The sequence below is a fragment of the Rattus rattus genome, chromosome 17 (genome assembly GCF_011064425.1).
Source record: "Rattus rattus isolate New Zealand chromosome 17, Rrattus_CSIRO_v1, whole genome shotgun sequence".
NCBI classification, from domain to species: Eukaryota; Metazoa; Chordata; class Mammalia; order Rodentia; family Muridae; genus Rattus; species Rattus rattus.
Window position 1 is genome coordinate 7821144 of NC_046170.1, and position 18505 is coordinate 7839648.

An 18505-nucleotide genomic window follows, 5' to 3' on the forward strand; every position below is an offset into this window, starting at 1 on the left:
TTAGAGTTACTATCAAGACAGAAATAGAAATGGAAAAATATCTCATCTGTGAAATTCACACTCATTTAAACAAATATAAAACAAGTATTTCCCAGAAGTAGTGAGTCCTCTTCATTCTCTAAAGACAGAAACCATACGTATTATCTGTACGGTTACCAAGTATTTATTTGGAGTAGCCTTACCAGAATATTAGTGTGTCTATTAAAATTTTGTTTCCTAAATTCTGTAAAATCACACCGCCCGCCTGCAGGAATATTTATTGTTGCCCCACATAATATATTTAGCTAATTTCAGCATAGAGAGATGCAATGTGTAATGTGTTGAAAGTCACATTTGATCTTACTTTTGTATTTACAAACTTGCAGACCGTTTTTGATAAAATCCAATTACTACACTTCTGCCATGCCCTGCAGCATGCTACCCAGATACATGAAACACTCCTCTTGTCACTAAATTCTTCATTGCTCTGAAGACTAGAATCCTACCTTCAAAACTCCCTAGGCAAAATACAATTACAATGTGTTTTCATTCTCCTTTGGGGACGGTAAAGCATGTCTAATCAGGGGTGTTTGTCCTACTTTTTATTCCAATTTCTTCTTTGTGATGTTGGATGCAGTTATCTTCATTGGAGTAGTGGAGGTTTGTGGTACTAGACCACTCTCCCTGGCCATTAACACATTACTGCTCATCTGCCCTACATCTGTCTACCTTTCCCTACATTTCTTTGCCTCAGGGCTTTATCTCACCTTCAGATTCTATTTCATCCATTGCATGTCAGGCTGGAGGAACTGCTCAAGCATTGATTCATGCCATGGAAACAGTCATCTAAGACTCACAGGAGTTAGTTTATGAAATAGTAGACTTTCCCCCTCTCTGGTAGGATAACGTTGTGTTGTTACTATTTTTCTTTCCTTACATTTCCAACGGTTCAGACATTTCTCAGTAGGATAAAGGTACATTCATCCACAGAGTTAACTGTTTGGATCCTGTACACCTCTGGCTTTCTATCCTGCCGTTTTTACTTTCTTTTCGGCACTCAAAGGGGGCAATTAAATTACTTATAATAAGATTCTTGTCTCAGGGCCTGTTTCAGGCAAACCCAAACTCAGACAACCAGGAAGACTAAGTCCTACAGCAATCACCCCTAAATGGAAAAAAGAAATCTGCAGAGCACTACCTAATTGTAATGTAAGCTCAGACACTGAATTCCTGGATAACCGTAATATGTTTATCCATTAGAATTTGACGGATTAATTTGAAGAGCAGACTTCCTTAAATTCTTGTTAATGAGAAAGCAAAATTATCTCTTGGAATTGTAAAGTTGTGGTATTGAAGAACAAAACCATTTTGCAAATACAGTTCAAAAGTAAGAGTAGACAAAGACAATACGTCCTATCTAAACACAAGCCGCCATAGCTTGTATCTAGGTAAGTTTAGAGGATATCCTTGATTTCGCCACAAAGTTAATAACCAAATTTTGGACCTCATCTTCCCACCAATCTTACACCGGGGAGCCTTCAAAGGTTAATCAATGCAACACCTCTTTACCCACTGCTCTTGGATTCATTTTATTGGGTGATCATACATTAATCATTACTTTTTGCAAAGGAAATTGCTTTAGAAACCCACCAAAACTGTTAAATTGTTCTTTCAGTAAAAAGACGAGCTCATTAATTCGGTGAGGGTAGCAGGACCAAATAAAGACCGTAGAAAAAAGGGTAACATTACTTTTAATAGATATCATGCAAAAGTTTTATAATTCCAAGATGTTAGACATGAAAAGCTGCATCTCTACTTAGAAAATATTTTCTATACTTTTCTGCCTGGAATCTTTTGGCAACGAATTTCTCAATTGATTTATCAAATACGTCGTTTTAGAACTACACACCCTGTCCCTCTCTCCCCTCCTTGCTTTTCTTCATTCCTTGGCATTCTTTTTCAAAAAAATAGTTTTCGCGGTGTTTTTTCCTAAACCAGGAGGAAGCTCCAAGAGCACATTAGCTGCTGTTATCAGAAGTGCTATAAGCTATCTCCTTAAATTTGGAAGACAGTACATTCTTAGGATTGCATAGTTTACATGTAACTACTTTGAGGCCATATACTTTATTCTGCTTAGACCTGTACCAACACTGTATCCCGTGGCTCCTAAAATCTTTGAAAGGAATGTTTATAAACTTACTGTTTTTGAGCTGTAATGTGGTAAAGTATCCGTCTGTCTGCATGTTTATTTATTCATTTTTTTATTACTCTTGAGAAAACTCAGTCAATTCACCTACAGATAATGATATTTTAATAATTTTCTAATGATCTTAGACTAAACATCATTGTATTTAATATAGTATACTAACTCAGAAACTGCACATATGTAGCCTCATTTTTCAGTGCCTTTTATCAATCATAACTCACTGGTTCTCTGACTTTCATTGGCAGCAAAATCCTTATCATTTTGTTATTGTATATATTTAACAATATAAACAATATTATATATAATATATACTAATATTATATATATGAGTGTACATGTACAAATTTAGAGCAATGCTAATAATACAGGTATGTACAAATTTATGGGCATATTAGTTACAATGCTCATAAAATAGAAATAATTTTATACCTATCAATGAATTATTAAATAAGTAAATAGTGGTGCCTATGACTATAGTATCCATGTATTTTTCCAGCATTAATTAATGTCTTTTCTTTGACAACATAGTTGAGCATTGAGGAAATTATATTAAATAAAAAAAATACTAGACAGAAAAAATCATCTAATTTATTCCTGTTCAGAATCTTTAAAAGTAGATATATGTACATTAGTGTGATTATATAGTATTATGGCTACATGTTTTTAGCTGCATATTTTTAGCATCAATGTCTATCATACATCCATTGGCTTATTGCCTTCATCCTATTCCATGTAATTCCATGCATCCTTCATTTCTCTACTCAAGAATCATCCTGCTATGTGTAAAAAAACTTTAATGAATCACTCCCCCGTGTAATATTGCTTAGTAAATACATTTGAGACGTTTTATTAGAGGTTGAATATGAAGGAAATAGTGACCATCTGCAAGGATCACTTATTGTGGCTGCCTGGAATTCTGTTGAGATTGCAAAAGGCGAACATGCCCTTAGGAAGAGGGAATTAATGATTACTGATCTCTCTCCCACCAGCAAGAAGGAGAGCATCTGTTTGGAAACACCTTTAATGTATAGTTCCTTTTCTCACTTGACGCTTATTTTATTTTATACAACAATGGGAGAGTTAGTGGATGAATGTCTGAGGTGAATTTCATCACTCTTTCAAGTTATTTCTGACTCCATTACCTATTTTCCCCTTGATATTTGGTGTTTCCCCCATGTCCTTGAAATTATGAAAATGGATATAAATTTCTGTTAGGCAAGACTTGGAAGTAAGCAGTCTCCGGCTGTTAACAGGTTCTGCAAAGCTGAGGAAAATTATAGTAAAGATGTCCATGACTCTTGACGAGTGCAGGAAACCACTTACTTTGAGCAAATTTTGGAGGATTGTCATTCACATCGGTAAGCGTCACTGTGAGTGTCGTGGTTCCAGACAGACCACCGGAATGCCCACCCATATCTTTGGCTTGAATTACAACCAGGTATTCCTCCTTGGCCTCTCTGTCCATGTTAGGAAGGGCAGTTTTTATAATAGCTGAGAGAAACAAAATAGAAGAATGAGCTTTAGTAGAATATTCATTAAGAAATGATCATGTCACATACAGGCACATAGATACACAGGCACCTGTATGCATATACCAAGTGCTACTACAAGAAGTCTTGATTTTCTGTTGAGATTTAACTAGTAAATATCTATAAAACTAATGTATGTGAACGTAGTCACAGGCATTCATGGACAACCTTTAAAAATAACTTTTGTAAGGTATAAGAAAACTTGTAAAAATATATTTTAGAAAACAAACTGCCTACCCCAAAGAATAAATCACAACACAGCCTCATCTACACAGGAAAAGCCTAGAAGTGAAAGAATCCTGCAATTTGTCACACACCCCAGTTCCCCTAGAAGATGATCAACAAGAGCTTGGAGGCTCTAAGATCAAAGATAAGTTATTCTTTGCCTCACAAATTCATTAATAAAGTGAACAAAATAAATGAATTCTCAGAATCAACACAGAGGACGAAAGCACAAAACAGAAGTAAAGCAGACAAGTATTTAAATACGAAGGTAGTGTTATTCATTTACACTTTGTTTAAACAGTTCACTTGTATAAACTGTTTTACCATAAAAGTAACAACTGCATTAGAAAACTGAGAAAATACAGAAAGGAAGAGGGGAAAGGGAGGAGAAAACACATTATTACTATGTTGGGCAAGTGGAACCCTGTCACCAGACAACACCATGGAAGGTTGAGCAGATTCAGAAATCCCAGTGAATTCTCATATCTGAGGGTGGTAGGCATTTCATCTACTCCCAAACTGGTTCCTGTCCTGGAACATGTGACAAAGTCAAGCACAGAGAAGACTGGGACAATCAGTCATGTAGGGGCAAACTGAGAAGCCCACGCATCAAGAAATAAAACACAGGAGTTAGGTCCTCAAGGACCACATGACAGTGTCTGTTTTATAGAACTATAACACTTTGGGGAAGATAATGCTCTCTGGAAGCTTTTGTCTCTGGAAGCTGCTCAAGCCCAGGATAGTCACTTACAGCTCAGTGGCTGGGCCCTTGGCTCCTAGCCTGCAGAGTAGCAGAGGTCTCTGAAGAGACTGGGCATCTCACCCTGATCTGTTTCCTCCTCCCCTTCAGAAATTGCAACTCTGGCCACTCAAGCTGTGGGCCAGAGCCCTGCAGATCTCTGCAGACAGTATCCAGTACATAGAACCTAAGTTCTTTGTGGAAATTTAAACCTTCTGAAGGTATATTTGTTTACTATTAATTGTAATATTCTGTTAAATATTCAAAACCTTATATATCCCCAAATTTGTCTTTGAAGATCTTTATCTATTCATGTAACTTCGTTCATTGATAAGTATTGTACACATTCTGCCCAAACCCAAGTTCATTGTGCTTTTAGCTCTTGTCTGTGTCTATCCTTATAAACATGCAACCACATTTGTAAGTGGAATACTAGCATTTTTATCACACTTTTGCAGTACAGTGTATCCTTACAGGCACATAGATGTTCATAATATGAATGAATGTACCATGTTAGTTCATGGTCTCACAGCAACAAATATCCAACCTGTTTAGTTCCCTCACCTTTCCAGAACCTAATAGTCTTGTCATCATTGTCATGTAGATAACCAAACTACATCTTTTGCTCTTTTCTTGTTCTTCACCTCTTCCTCTACATCTTTCTCCTTCTCCTCTTCTTCCTCCTTCTTTTTCTGTTCTTTCTCCTTCTCCCTTTTCTGCAGCTGTCATTTGTTTTTATTCCCCTGATAGGAACATCCAAGATCTCTAGCCTTCTAGGAATGTACCAATATAGCGCACGCTCTCTCCCAAGCTCAGCACTATGCTTCCCTGTTGCCTATACATTTGTTCAAGTTTGTGTCAAAACAATTTTTTAAGTTCCCCCAAAAAAATAGTCATGCATGGCTATTTTCTTTCTTTTCCCTAATTTACAGATATCACTATAGCAAACCTCTGTCTAGTATCTCATTGTCTCCCTTACTCTTTCAAAGATAAGGTTGTTGATGGTACTTGTGTTGTAAGCTTTGCATGCTTTGAAGGTCAATGTTCTCCTGTAACCAAGTTACCCTTTCATCATAAACCCTGTAAAATTTAAAATACAGTGGGAATATATTGTTACTTTGTCATCCAAGGGCAAAAGACATGGCCAGAATGCCATTGTTTTCCAGATAGCGATGGCTCAGCAGTACTTGTTCTGTGGTTATGAGGCAGGTCACTGAGAACCACGGGATCCATGCACATATCACTACAGTGAGAAACCTGCCTTATGTGAATAGTTCAGTAATATAATACAGGAAAGTTTTATGTCTATCAGCTTTGCTCTTTATCTTCCTTTTTAAGATGTTGGGAGTAACCTTCCTGATTGCTAAAGCAAGTGGGAATTCCCTCTAAGGTTATTTCAGGACACACAACACAAGTAATTGGCTTTGGTTCAAACCATATAATGAACAGATTGCCCGAGCCCACTGCCTCTAATCTTAACCCCAGTACTAGCAGTAATTCATTATAAAATCCAAGACAGAATTTCTAGAACTTTCTCTCTAGCTACCCTGTGGCTACAAAGGCAGTGTACTAGAAACTGCTAGTGCCTTTTATCTATGAATTCTTCTTTTATGTTGGGTCCTAGCTATACATGTTACTTGAGATTTTTATTCCAACTCAAAGGATAGGCCATTTCACGTCCACAGCACTGTGAGGCGTTGATCGAAGACTGAAATTGCATTAAAAGGCTCTGCTGCTTCGGCCCATATTTTCATCACAAAATCAGCAGCTTTGCAAGGTGTATGGACAAGTACCTTGTTTATGAAAAACATATTGTGCATAAAGCAGAAAAAATGAGTGATTAGAACAGGCTGCTTTTCTTCACATATTTGTAGTTCAAAGAGTTGGACATGTGGACACTAGCAGAGACTTAAACATTCATTTCACTAGCAATGATTGTCAGGTTTCAGCTTTGATTTTAATAAGGCAAATAAGCACTTCCTACCAACATTGTGTTAGACAGAGTAATATACAAATGCTTTTGTATAGCCAAGATGCGAAATGTATATCCTTGTTTTTGATCATATTGGCCAATGAACAATAGTGCCTGTGTACTCACTTATGTGCTAATCGTCACACGTTTGCCATGCTCAGCTGCATTTTTAAGAGGTCATGGACATTTAAGATTCCATTGCAGCTTGCAAACAAATTATAAACAGATTATAATTTTTCAAAATGATGTTTGACTTTTTTTTTTTTTACATTTCTTGGCCAGCTAGTTAAGCTCCTTGATGTGATTTTTCTTGATTTTTTTTCTTCAAGTTTGCATGCAGGATAATGGGTTTAGTTATGACATTTTCATACATGTCTACTACTTTATTTTGCACCTATCAATTTCCTTTGCTCCATGCCCTTCCCTACAGCTTACTGGCCCTGACTTCTCACAGATGTTCTTTCTTTGTTTGCTTGTCATGATGCGTTTCAGGATACTTTCACAATAAATAAAATAAGTCATTTTCTCACTCTAAATATTCCAGGAACACTCTGAGTTAAAACAATAATTTTATTGTACTTTGGTCTTAATATTTATAAATTTTAGATAGGAATCATTTCTAAAGTTTAGATTTATCCTCTTCTACAATTTTCTAACCTCGTTTAAATCACAAGACATCCCCAGGGTAAACTCTTCTCTCGAAAAATGAAGGACCCTAACTTTTCATAAGTTTGAGAAAGGTCAAGCATAATTGGGTTTTTAATTGAGGAAAACAAGTTGGTAGTTAAAGTTAGGATATAAAATAACCCCTGTATATTCATGTGTTATGTACCTTGTTCCAGATGGCTTTACTCTTTTGACAAGTGATAAAAATTGTAGTAGTTGAGAAGTAGCTGGGTAATGTAGGTCACCGAACTTTCTACTGAAACTTATATATGGGCTAAAGGTCCTTCCTCTTTCTCTGCTCCATTTTCCATTGAGAACGGTACCTTTCTACTCGTGCTTCTGGCCCCAAATATATTTGGTATTGAGCCTACTGAAACATGAACCCAAATTAATGATTCTTCTTTTTGAGTTGTTTCTGTCTTGTATCTGATCACCATAATAGAAATTTAAGTAACACATGGGTCCTAAGCCAATCTGTAACATCACTTTCAAGGTTCACAGTGGAGGTTGAAACTAGAATCTTTTAAAAGAAATTCCCAGGAACTCGATTTAAGAAATCTAATCTAATCAGAAAATTAATGAGAACATTTGTTCTCCATGAATTAATTCAATGCATACTTGGAACTGACACTGGGGAGTATAGCTAGGGAAGGTAAGGGATTTGAGGGAACCCTGGCAAAGGGATAGGGTGAAAAGGGGATCCTCTTTCACTGCAGTCTACACTGATCACCTTCCTACGACCAGACCCATGTGACTCGTTCTCTGGTATTTAAAAGGCATACTTTTACCTTTGCTTTATTTAATCAAATAGCGATTTCCATGGTGCAAAATTTCAGAGTAAAGAATCTCAGATTGGCCTAAGTTCTCCCTAATGTTAGACAGCTGTTTTTTATGTCTAGGCATTGAGGGAACGGTTCTGATTAGAATCCTGTTTCAGACATCTCAAAGTATAAAACTTGTATGTGCTTCCCCCCTCCTCCATTTCCATTGTCTTTAACATTATCATTTGAGAAGCATTTTGTATCCATCTCGAAAACGTCTTTTTATAATTTCCGTGATCTCACCAGATTGAGAGGCTTCATGAGAAAGGCAAGGAGATGCTGATTAAGTCTTTTGTCATATCGAAGGCTGATTACTGTAATTCACTCGTCGCGGGTCTCCCAGATTGTGCTGCACAGAGATTGCAGTTGATATAAAATGCTGCGCTAAACTCCTCTTTTGAATGCGTCTTGTGGAACACATTATACCAGTTATGAAACCCCTACCTTTGTTATCCCCAGAAGCCCTTGCTGATTCAATGTACAATTATTATCTCACTGTCTCTGAAAGAGGGTCTGTCTCATAAGAGAGTAAGTGGGGAGAGACTGTTTCCTGTAGGAGTTTCTGTACTGCGCCGTTCCTTCTTGCTGGCTCTGTGATTGGTGCCACATGTGGCCAGTTATGAAGGTCAAAAGTATACAAGGGGGGAATGCATCCTACTGTTTTCATGAAAATGTTAAATCCACACAATGAAATCCCAAAGAAAGAGGGACACTTGCACAAATAACTTAGAAAATGAGTCAGCCAGCATAGTTTTCAAAGAATACTGCATTTCTCTTTCTTTGTAAGCAATGACTTACAGAAATATAGATAGGCAGATAGGTGATAAATGGATAGATAGATAAATAGATAGATAACCTAGATACATAGATACATAGGTAGATGATAGATAGATAATAAAAGACAACAGACCAATAGGAAGACAGGATCACTTAGATCTTATTTTTTCATTAATTAATTAATTTACGTCCAGATTGCTTCTTCTCCTGCCTCTCTACCAATTCCCACCCTCTCACCTCCCCTCCTTTCACCCTCACGCCCTTTCTCTTCAGAGCAGTGTAGGCTTCCCATGATTATCCACCCACCTTGCAGTATGACAGGTGCACCTTCTTCTACTGATACTAGACAAGGCAGCCCAGTTAGGGAAAGGGGACCCAAAGGCAGGCACCAGGGTCAGTGATAGCCCCTGCTCCTGCTGTTAGGAAACCCGCACGAAGACCAAGCTACACATCTCTTATGTACACGTGTGCGGCAGTATGTCTGTCCCATCCATGCTATTTGCTTGCTGGTTCAATCTCTGGGAGTCTCTATTGGCTCAGATTAGTTGATTGGTTGAGTTTCCTATGGTGTCCTTAACCTCCGGCTTCTTTAACCATTTTTTTCACTCTTCCACAGGATCTCTGAGCTGTGCATGTTTGGCTGTGGGTATCTCCATTTACTTCTGTCAGCTGAGTGAAGGTAGATCTTATAACTCTATATTTACTGACACTAGTTCTGCATTTACATATTCAATAGCTATGAGATAAAATATATTTTAATTAGGTATGTAATGAATGCATATAGACGTTATTTCTTGGTGATAGTATCTAAGCTATATGATGTAACCTCTATTCACATAGCATTTACCTTGTAAACTATTTATAAGAAGCCTGGAGATTATTTACTGGGAGGGTAGGCATATAAGAGATAATCTTTAGGGAACTTTGGTATGTATGTGCCTGGATACTGAGAAATACAACATGGATCTAGTATAATGTGAAAATGCAACAAAATTATAGAGGTCAAAGAAGTCAAATGAACCAGGAATCAAAATTTTACTTACATATTTAAATCAGATATTTGAAACTAATAAATATCTCTAAGAAAATTACAAATGAGTATTTCTGTTTTCAATCTTTTGTATTTTCATATTTTATAAGATATTAATATAAAAATAAGATTACTTAATATCATAGTAGATAAATATTAAATCAGTGGTAAACACATATAGTATTGTGCTAGCATTAACAACTGCACCATAAAAATTTAGCAACAAAAAATGTATGTAACAGATTTCCAGTTTTCCTTAGAAGTAGTATATGTCATGTTTGATGTATTTTACAAGTAAAAAAATGAGAGTAAAATATATACAAAGTTAATTTGATATATTCTGGGGAGGTGCTATAAGGACAAGAATCCTGCTTCTCGGTACTTCGTGTTTTAGAGAATAGGCTCAGGCAATACTATATGAGTTTATTATGAAAAAAATTATGAGTTATGTGACCGTGGCAAAATAACTTCCTTCAAGTGTGCATATCACTTATAAAAAATATAGGATATTTTCAAATAAGAATCTTACCCTGAAATTTTAAGCACACACACACACACACACACACACACACACACACACAGACACACACACAGAGAGAGAGAGAGAGAGAGAGAGAGAGAGAGAGAGAGAGAGAGGGTAAGTATTTTGGTATTTTGGTATTATTGGTATTTTGCATTTATACCAATAAACATGCAATACAAAACAAATAAATTTTTAAATTCACATATATTTTTGTTTGCATTTTATAAATGTAAACTTACATATATATAAATTAAATTTAACTAATTAATTCAGGGATGACAATTGGCATAAATAATAAGTCTTAATTAACAAATGAGACACTTCGAGGTATAAATGTGCCCTGTTAATGTTAAAAAAAATTAACAGAAGGTTTTTTCTTTTACAATCAAATTTTTGCAAATGCCATTTCCCTAAACATGACTTTGTGTATTTCTCTTCATAGCATATGGCTCTGAGACTCTGGTCTTGTAATTTCTTGAGAGATGACACAAATATTAGTGTATCAACAAGTGCATACACTAATAATGCAGTGAGTCCATTTTTTCCCTTTACTGTACCTCTTAAAGTCCATTAATCTTTTCAGTGTTTGGTCTGATGTTTCATCAGTAAAAAGGCCTTTCCAGGTAGAACTAATTGCTTTCTTCCTTTTTATCTCATGCATGTTTGCTAGGAACTTTCTTACAGCAATTAATTTTCTGTTTTGTCTCGATTTCATTACGGCTTTTACTATTTCAATCTGTCCTGAGAGCAAATTACCATATGCAAAGCCACATCTCATTCATCCTCATATGCCAAAACATAACAAAATCCCTGTGCAGAACAGGTCTTTAGTAATTGTAAGGGAGAAGAAAATAATACCAAGAGGAAGAAAGTGTAGGAGGGAAGAAAAGCCAAAGGGGGGACTATCAACTGGGGAAAATGTCTGGAGATTCATTTATGAATATGCAAACTTTGATACATACTAATAATCATCCTGTCCAGACACCAGATATCTTCATGCTGCTAGTAGGCCATTAAGTGCCTCTGAGGTCAAACACTTGACCTTGTCATTCCATGAAAACAGCCTCAGCTTCGGTTTGTGTGAGCATTCAAGAGAAATGGGGATGAGAATGAGGTGACAGTATTGTAGACTGTAGCACTGAGAGATTTCTCTTTGTCTAGACACCTTGACCATTCCAGGACTGGCATTAATTACTGGCTATTAATCAATTACCCATTTCAGTATACATGTTGTGGTGTTACAATATGGCAGATGTGCTCAGAAGTCCTTAAAATGGAGACTAGTACTGCATAATGGGCTACATATTTACATATCATACTAATACCTTTTAATTAATTTCTTGGGGATGAATTTATGAAGAAAAATTTGATATATATGCATATATATACATATATGTGGGTATTTATACACTTTAATAACAGTTGTTACTCTACCTATATTTTAGTCCCATGGATTATATCTTTATATATCTTTAGAAAAAACATGGTAAGTATACAAAATCTCCTTCCGCAGCTAATGAAAAAACAATTCTCTGTTTATAATTTGAATACTTATTATGTCTTGAATCTTAGGAGTTTGGTATGGGGAAGAAAGTCTTTAGCAAAGTTTATTATCCGTGACTAAACAAGGAGCACATCTCGGTCTCTAATGTTCTGATTATGAAGCATGAACAAAATGATATTCTTGGATTTTTTTTTCAAAATCATCTTCACTGTATTCTCAGTAGGATATTTGTATAACCATTACCTCCTAAGTCACCTAAGCATTGTAACGAAGTGAATATGTGATTCTTGCATCTGTATGACACTCTCTACCATGTGTCGCTGGGCTTGAATATCTGTGAGAGGACATCAAGCTGGGCATTTTTAAGAGAACTACTAAGAACCATTTAAGTATCATGATGTATAAAAATTCCATCAAAGCATGTAAAATTCCTGCTTTATCAAGCAGTATGTCCTTCGATTAGAAACCATGACTTCTTAGTCATCCTGCTGTGTAGATAATAGCAATGTCTGAGTCCCCATCCATATGGAATAGCATACCAAGTCCTAGCAAATGAATTAACAATCACAACCCATTATGATCTGTTAAATACAGCAAACATAATGAGTTCATGGTATGGTTTGCTGCTCACATAGATGTTTGAATCCTCTGTTAAATACATCTGCACACACTCCAATTTCCAATATCAAGTCATGACTAGCTAATGGTTAATGTTACTTGAATGGCTAATTTTGAGTTATTTGGAAACACTAGCAATTACTGCAATTCAGAATTAAGGTGAAAATTTCTTTTCTATTACATTAAAACATTTCCAGGAACTCATCGATCAAGTGGGATGATTTTGTAAAGACTATGATAGCACCATTCTTTCCTTTAGCGACAATCCAATAATGCGTTGTATATTAAATAGGTAAGGGGTAGCTCACAAAAGCAAAGAGAAAGCTGCTTTGAAACTGGATGCTTTCTCCTAGGCATTCTGAACATATGCAGATAAGAACAGCCAGAGTCCGCACAAGCTGAAAAACATTTCTGGACTCCCTTACCAATAGGTGGATCCATGATTAAAAGTTGAATCTAAAAAAAATATTTGGTTCTATTTTCAGCTCTTAGGTAAACAGTCTCTGTCTTCCTGAGAATTGTAAATAGAATAAATTTCAAGGGTGTGGGGGCAGGTGTGGATGGAAGAGGGAGAATCAGGTTGGAGATTGGAAGAAGAAAATACCGGAGGGAACTACTGGAACTTGCAGGCATTTCCAGAGTGAGGTTGAAACCTAGTGCAATGAACTCCTCATAGAATCTGTGATGACACTAGTGAAAATTCCTAGTGATGGTGGACATAGATCCTCATCTGGCCATCCTCTCTAACTAGACAAAGCCTCAAGTGGAGGTACGATGACACAGACAGCCTCAAAACCTTACAGATTCTCATGCATGTATGATGTGCTAGGATTGAAGTCTAGCTTAGCTGTCATGAGAGTGCCCAGACAGACTTTATCTAGCAATGGTTGAAGTAGATGCAGAGTCCTTCAGCCACATATTAGGAAGAGTTCAGAGCATCCTGCAGAGGAGGGAGAAGAAGTATTAGAGGAGCAAGAGGTATTAAGGATACCAGAACATGATCCACAGACTCAACTGACCAGGACTTGAGTTGGCTGTGGTGGTTTGAAAAGATTAGACCTCATCAACTCATGTGTTTTAATGCTTAGTCCACAGGGAGTGGCACTCTTAGGAGACATGTCCTTGATGGAATAGGTGTGGTCTGGGAGGAATTGCATCACTATGCGGGTGGGCTGAGGTTTGCTATGCTCAAGCTGCCCAGTGTGCAGTTAGGGCCTCCTCCTGGCTGCCTGTGGAAAACAGTCTTCTGACTGTTTTCAGATCTAGATGTAAAAACACTGGTTCCTTTTCCAGTAACACATCTGCCTCAATGTTCCCATGCTTCCTGGTATAATGATAACTCTGAAACTGTAAGCCAGTTCCAAGTAGATGTTTTCTTTGTAAGAGTTGCCTGGGTCATAATGTCTCATCACAGCAATGAAGCCCTAATTAAGACATTGATTCACAGAGATCAGGGACCATGAATAGGTACGACCTAGGTTCTCTGCATATATGTCATGGCTTGTGGAATACCTAATGGGGGACAGGGGCTGTCTGACTCTTGTGCCTGCTTTAGAGCCCATTTTCTTCCTACTGGGTTGCCTCATCCAGCCTTGTTTTGATAATATGTTCCTGGCTTTATTGTAACTTCTTATGTCATATTTACCTGATGTCTTTGGAAGACCTGCTCTTTTCTGAGTAGAGACAAAGCAGGAGTAGATCCAGGGAAAGGGGGTGAAAAGACAAAGGGGAGGGGAGGGAGGGAAAACTGCAGTTATGAAATAGTATGAAAGAAGCATAGATATAAAGAAAAGAGTTAAATTTTCAGAAAAGCGAAGGCATTACAAGTTTTAATATTATCAAATTTGGTTACCTTTAAAGGATCTAAAGGCTGGAGAGACAGGTCAGCAGTTAAAAGAACTTGCTGTTTTTTTAGAGAATGTGTGTTGTTTCATAGCCCCTAAATATGGCCCATAATTTATATCAATTTGAATTCCAGGAGTTTTAATACACTTTTGTGGCCTATGTTGGTCCCAGACTTGCACTTGATGCACCTAGAATATTTTTCAGGTAAAATCACTATGGACATAAAATAAATGAACTAAAAATGGAAGAAAAAAAAAAGAAAGAAACACAGTCTCCTTGCCTACAGAACGAATATAGAACCACTCTGGTGACTATCCTTGACTTTCAAATTGACTACAACTGGAATTAAATTAAAGCCATGTGGTTGGGTATACCTATGAGAGATTTTTTTAATCATTTGAAGTGGGAAGACCCACTTTTAATCTACATCTTTTGAGGCGAAAGGATATAACTCTAATCCAGATATTTTGAGGTGGGAAAAATCCACCTTTAGCTGGGCCACACCTTCTGCTGGCATCCTGTATACAGAAGGTGGAAGGAGGAAGATTGCTCTCAGTGCCTGTGTTGTCTTTTACTGGCAAATTCTTTCCTTCTCTGGCATTATAGCCTGCTTCTTCAGGATTCTGTGATATACTGAAGACAAGCTGAGACATCCAGCCTCAGGCACTGAGAAACGACTAGACTCTTGGACATTTCCTTGGTTAACAATCATTGTTAGACAAATGGGACAACTAGACCACATACTGTAATATATACATGCATACATACACCTCTATATTGTATAATATGTATTAGATTTATACATATTATATAAATTTTGTTTACTTAGAGAACAATGATTAATATAGATTTTGTAGAATAGAATTTGTGGGGCAGACCTGGCCATGTTATTTTAGGAAAAATCGTGTAAGGAATTTTGGACATCGAGCTATAAAAGCCATCAAGCACTGAGAACTAAGCAGGCTATTTTGTTGGAGCTTAGAAGATAAGAATGTGGACAATGCAGATGGTGGAGGCCTGGCATGTCAAACTTCTGAAGGAAGAAAATACACGATGGGAAGAAATTATGGTGTCTGGTCAGCTGGATCTGAAGAATTGGATGTGATTAACAAAAGACCAGAACCACTAAAGTGAAATCTTTGCTTTTCTGGGATAATCAATGCTCTTCAGCTGGACCTGAGAAATAGTGGCGATTAAGAAAACACCAGCATCTTTGAGGTGAAATCTTCTCAGAAATGTTGTCTGAGAGTCAGGGAACAGAAACTCGGTTTCAGAAGTAGCCAAGATTGGACCTCATGCTGCAGCCACACTTGGTACAATATCAACCAACCAGACCCTGCAGAGGTGCCAGGGACTAAACCACTGTCCCAAGACAACACAGGGATGGACCTATGGCTCCAGTTGCATATGTAGCAGAGGATGGCCTTGTCAGGCATCAATGGGAGGAAAGGCCCTTGTTCCTGACAAGGTTCAATGCTCCAGAGTAGAAGAATGTCAGGGAAGGGAGATGGGAGGGAGTGGATGGGTGGGAGGGAGAGAACCCTTATAGAAGCAAGGAAAGGGGAGATGGGACAGTGGGTTTCTGGAGGGGAAACTGGGAAAGGGGATAACATTTCAAATCTAGATAAAAAAAAAGTACAGTAAAAAGAGGTGTTGTGAAACATTTACCAATGTGGTACTGGTTTGAAGTCATGAAAGCCTTATCAAAGCATTCCAGGCTTTATTTTGTGAGAGGCCAAGAGAGTGCAGTGGAGTAGGTAAATTGAGCAGTTGAAGACCCAGACTTAAAAAGGTCAGAAAAGAGCCCAGAAGAGACTACTGGTGAACACTCAACCCAATTTTAGTAAAAGGCCATAGCATTTTGGATATGTCAGTATCATCGGTTGCCTGTCAAGAAGGGCCCCAGCTGTGCGGTATAGCTTGCCTGAACATAAAAGACATGCTCTGTGTTCAGAAGAGAGAATGTCTGAAAAGTGACTTGGGCCTTTTGGAGGAGCCCAGAAAATCATGAGTGTGTTGCAGATATTGGACATTAAATTAATTATACTATGGGAATGTAGCTTTGCATGATTGCCCCATAAAGGAGAGTTTGTAGGGTACAGACAAAGCAACAATGGTCAACACAAGCACATATGTTGCCAGATAAGAAATTTTTCTTTAGATCTTGTTTGAACTTCTTTGATTCTGCATATGGAGAGCAGAGCTTGACATCAAGTGTTGTTTCTTGTAATTTCCTCCACATGAAGCTTGTCAATGTGCATAGACTCCTGGCCAGTGTATGCCTGGAACCTTTCTGCATCTACTTTCTCTCTGCTTGCATTTGAGAAGCACACTTTAAAAATGTTCCAAAAGGTCAGCCTTTTACATGTTTGTTGGAGAATAAAATCAGACCCCTATTCTTCTGTACCAAGAAGTACTTGACTAACAAGAAATCTCCACCAACTTTTCCCACTTATGTTTGAGTTGTGATTTCTGTAACTTTTGTTTTTAATTGAGATTGGAATCAAATGAAAGAAATGGGTATGAGTATACTGAAAAGATAATTTTACTATCCTCCTAAAATACAGTATGGTGAAAGTATTAAAGTACTGTCTTTACCAAATGACGTTAGAATCCACGTTATCTAAATTCCAATATTCTGACACTAAACGAGCTGTAATATTCTCTCTCTCTCTCTCTCTCTCTCTCTCTCTCTCTATATATATATATATATATATATATATATATATCTTTTTGTCCCTCTGTGCATATCTCTGTCTCTCTGTTTCTTTTTTAACCAATCTATCTATTGTAAATATGTATATTTTATAAGGACACACAGAAAACACCAAAACATATATCATAGATAGAGGCACATTGCAGAGATGACTAGCTACAGCTAATTTACTTTTAAGGAATTTTTATTCCTTTTTGTCCCTGGGATAATTGGCCAGCATTACCCCTAAAGAGTCGAAATATAAGAGAATTTATTCTGTATAGCTTAGTACACTATTCTTTTCATAGCTGCTTATCTAGACATTTGATATTCTCAAACTCTGAACTTAGTTTTGTTGGTAGTTTCTGGGTAGAGGCACAGAATGTTTTAGGTCTTATAGTCTTTGTTGAAGCAAATGGCCCGTTATGTTAATGGAATCCTATGGGTTAATTTATTGTATAAATTGCCTTCATATTCAAAAACATCTAAGGGAAAAAATCAGAAAACTGGCGAAATAACTAAGTTTTTTCCTTTTCATAGTGATTAATCACCATGCGCTAAGTTTGTCAAAGCCTGCAAATTTCATTCTAATTTCTTAGATGTGGAAAAGGCAGAAAGTCATGTTGCTTTCATCTGCCCACTTTAGTTCTTCACCCTTGTGTAACTTTGGACTCTGTGATTTAAACCCATGATACTGAGAGAACATCTTTAATGAAACAGACACTGTGATAAAGGATGATGATTCAGAAAACAGAAAAGGATTAGGTCAGAGAACTATGCCTACCCATTCAAACATTCAAAAGACGAAGTCATTGCTGAGCTGAAATTCAAACTGCCCTATTTGAACACTGAGAGCACATATCACAACATTAATCATATCCAATTGTTTTTGATATGTAATTTTCTTCTTAATTTCAAATCTACTTTGCTGGCCCACGTCTATCAAATTTGGTCTCTTAGGCTTTATAGAGCCTCTTACCATCTTCCCACTTTAAAACAAATGACTACTGCATGGCCTACCTCCCTATGCAGTTCAATGTCATTAGGTTCTTAGTGATTTCCACCCTTCTGTGTTGGAAAAGAGTAGCCCGAAACTCGGAATGTCATCAACCAGTCCCTCCTAGATGCATAGGGCAGACAGTGTGACTATACCAAAGCCACACCTTCTCATTGTTCCTCTCATCATTTGTAGAAACAGCCCTATAATCCCTTTCTCCTTCTCACCAGCCCTCACAAAATAACAACTCCCCTCTGATGACATCTGAGCTCTTTCTTATCCATTCATCAAAGGCTTTCCTCAACTGCATTTCACTTGTAGAGGAAGAAACAAGAGCACCATTGACTTTTCTACTAATATTGACTCAGTTTGTAGAGCC

The 18505-nt window shown here is 37.2% G+C and overlaps 1 protein-coding gene across 1 annotated transcript in view; it reads right to left on the bottom strand.

Moving 5' to 3' along the window:
• Cdh8 (cadherin 8) overlaps window positions 1-18505 on the bottom strand; it is a 385799-nt gene that overhangs the window by 165418 nt on the left and 201876 nt on the right. The window contains exon 5 of the mRNA XM_032888162.1: window positions 3509-3676. Within this exon, the coding sequence (XP_032744053.1) occupies window positions 3509-3676 (168 nt within the window). The remainder of the gene's footprint in view (window positions 1-3508; window positions 3677-18505) is intronic.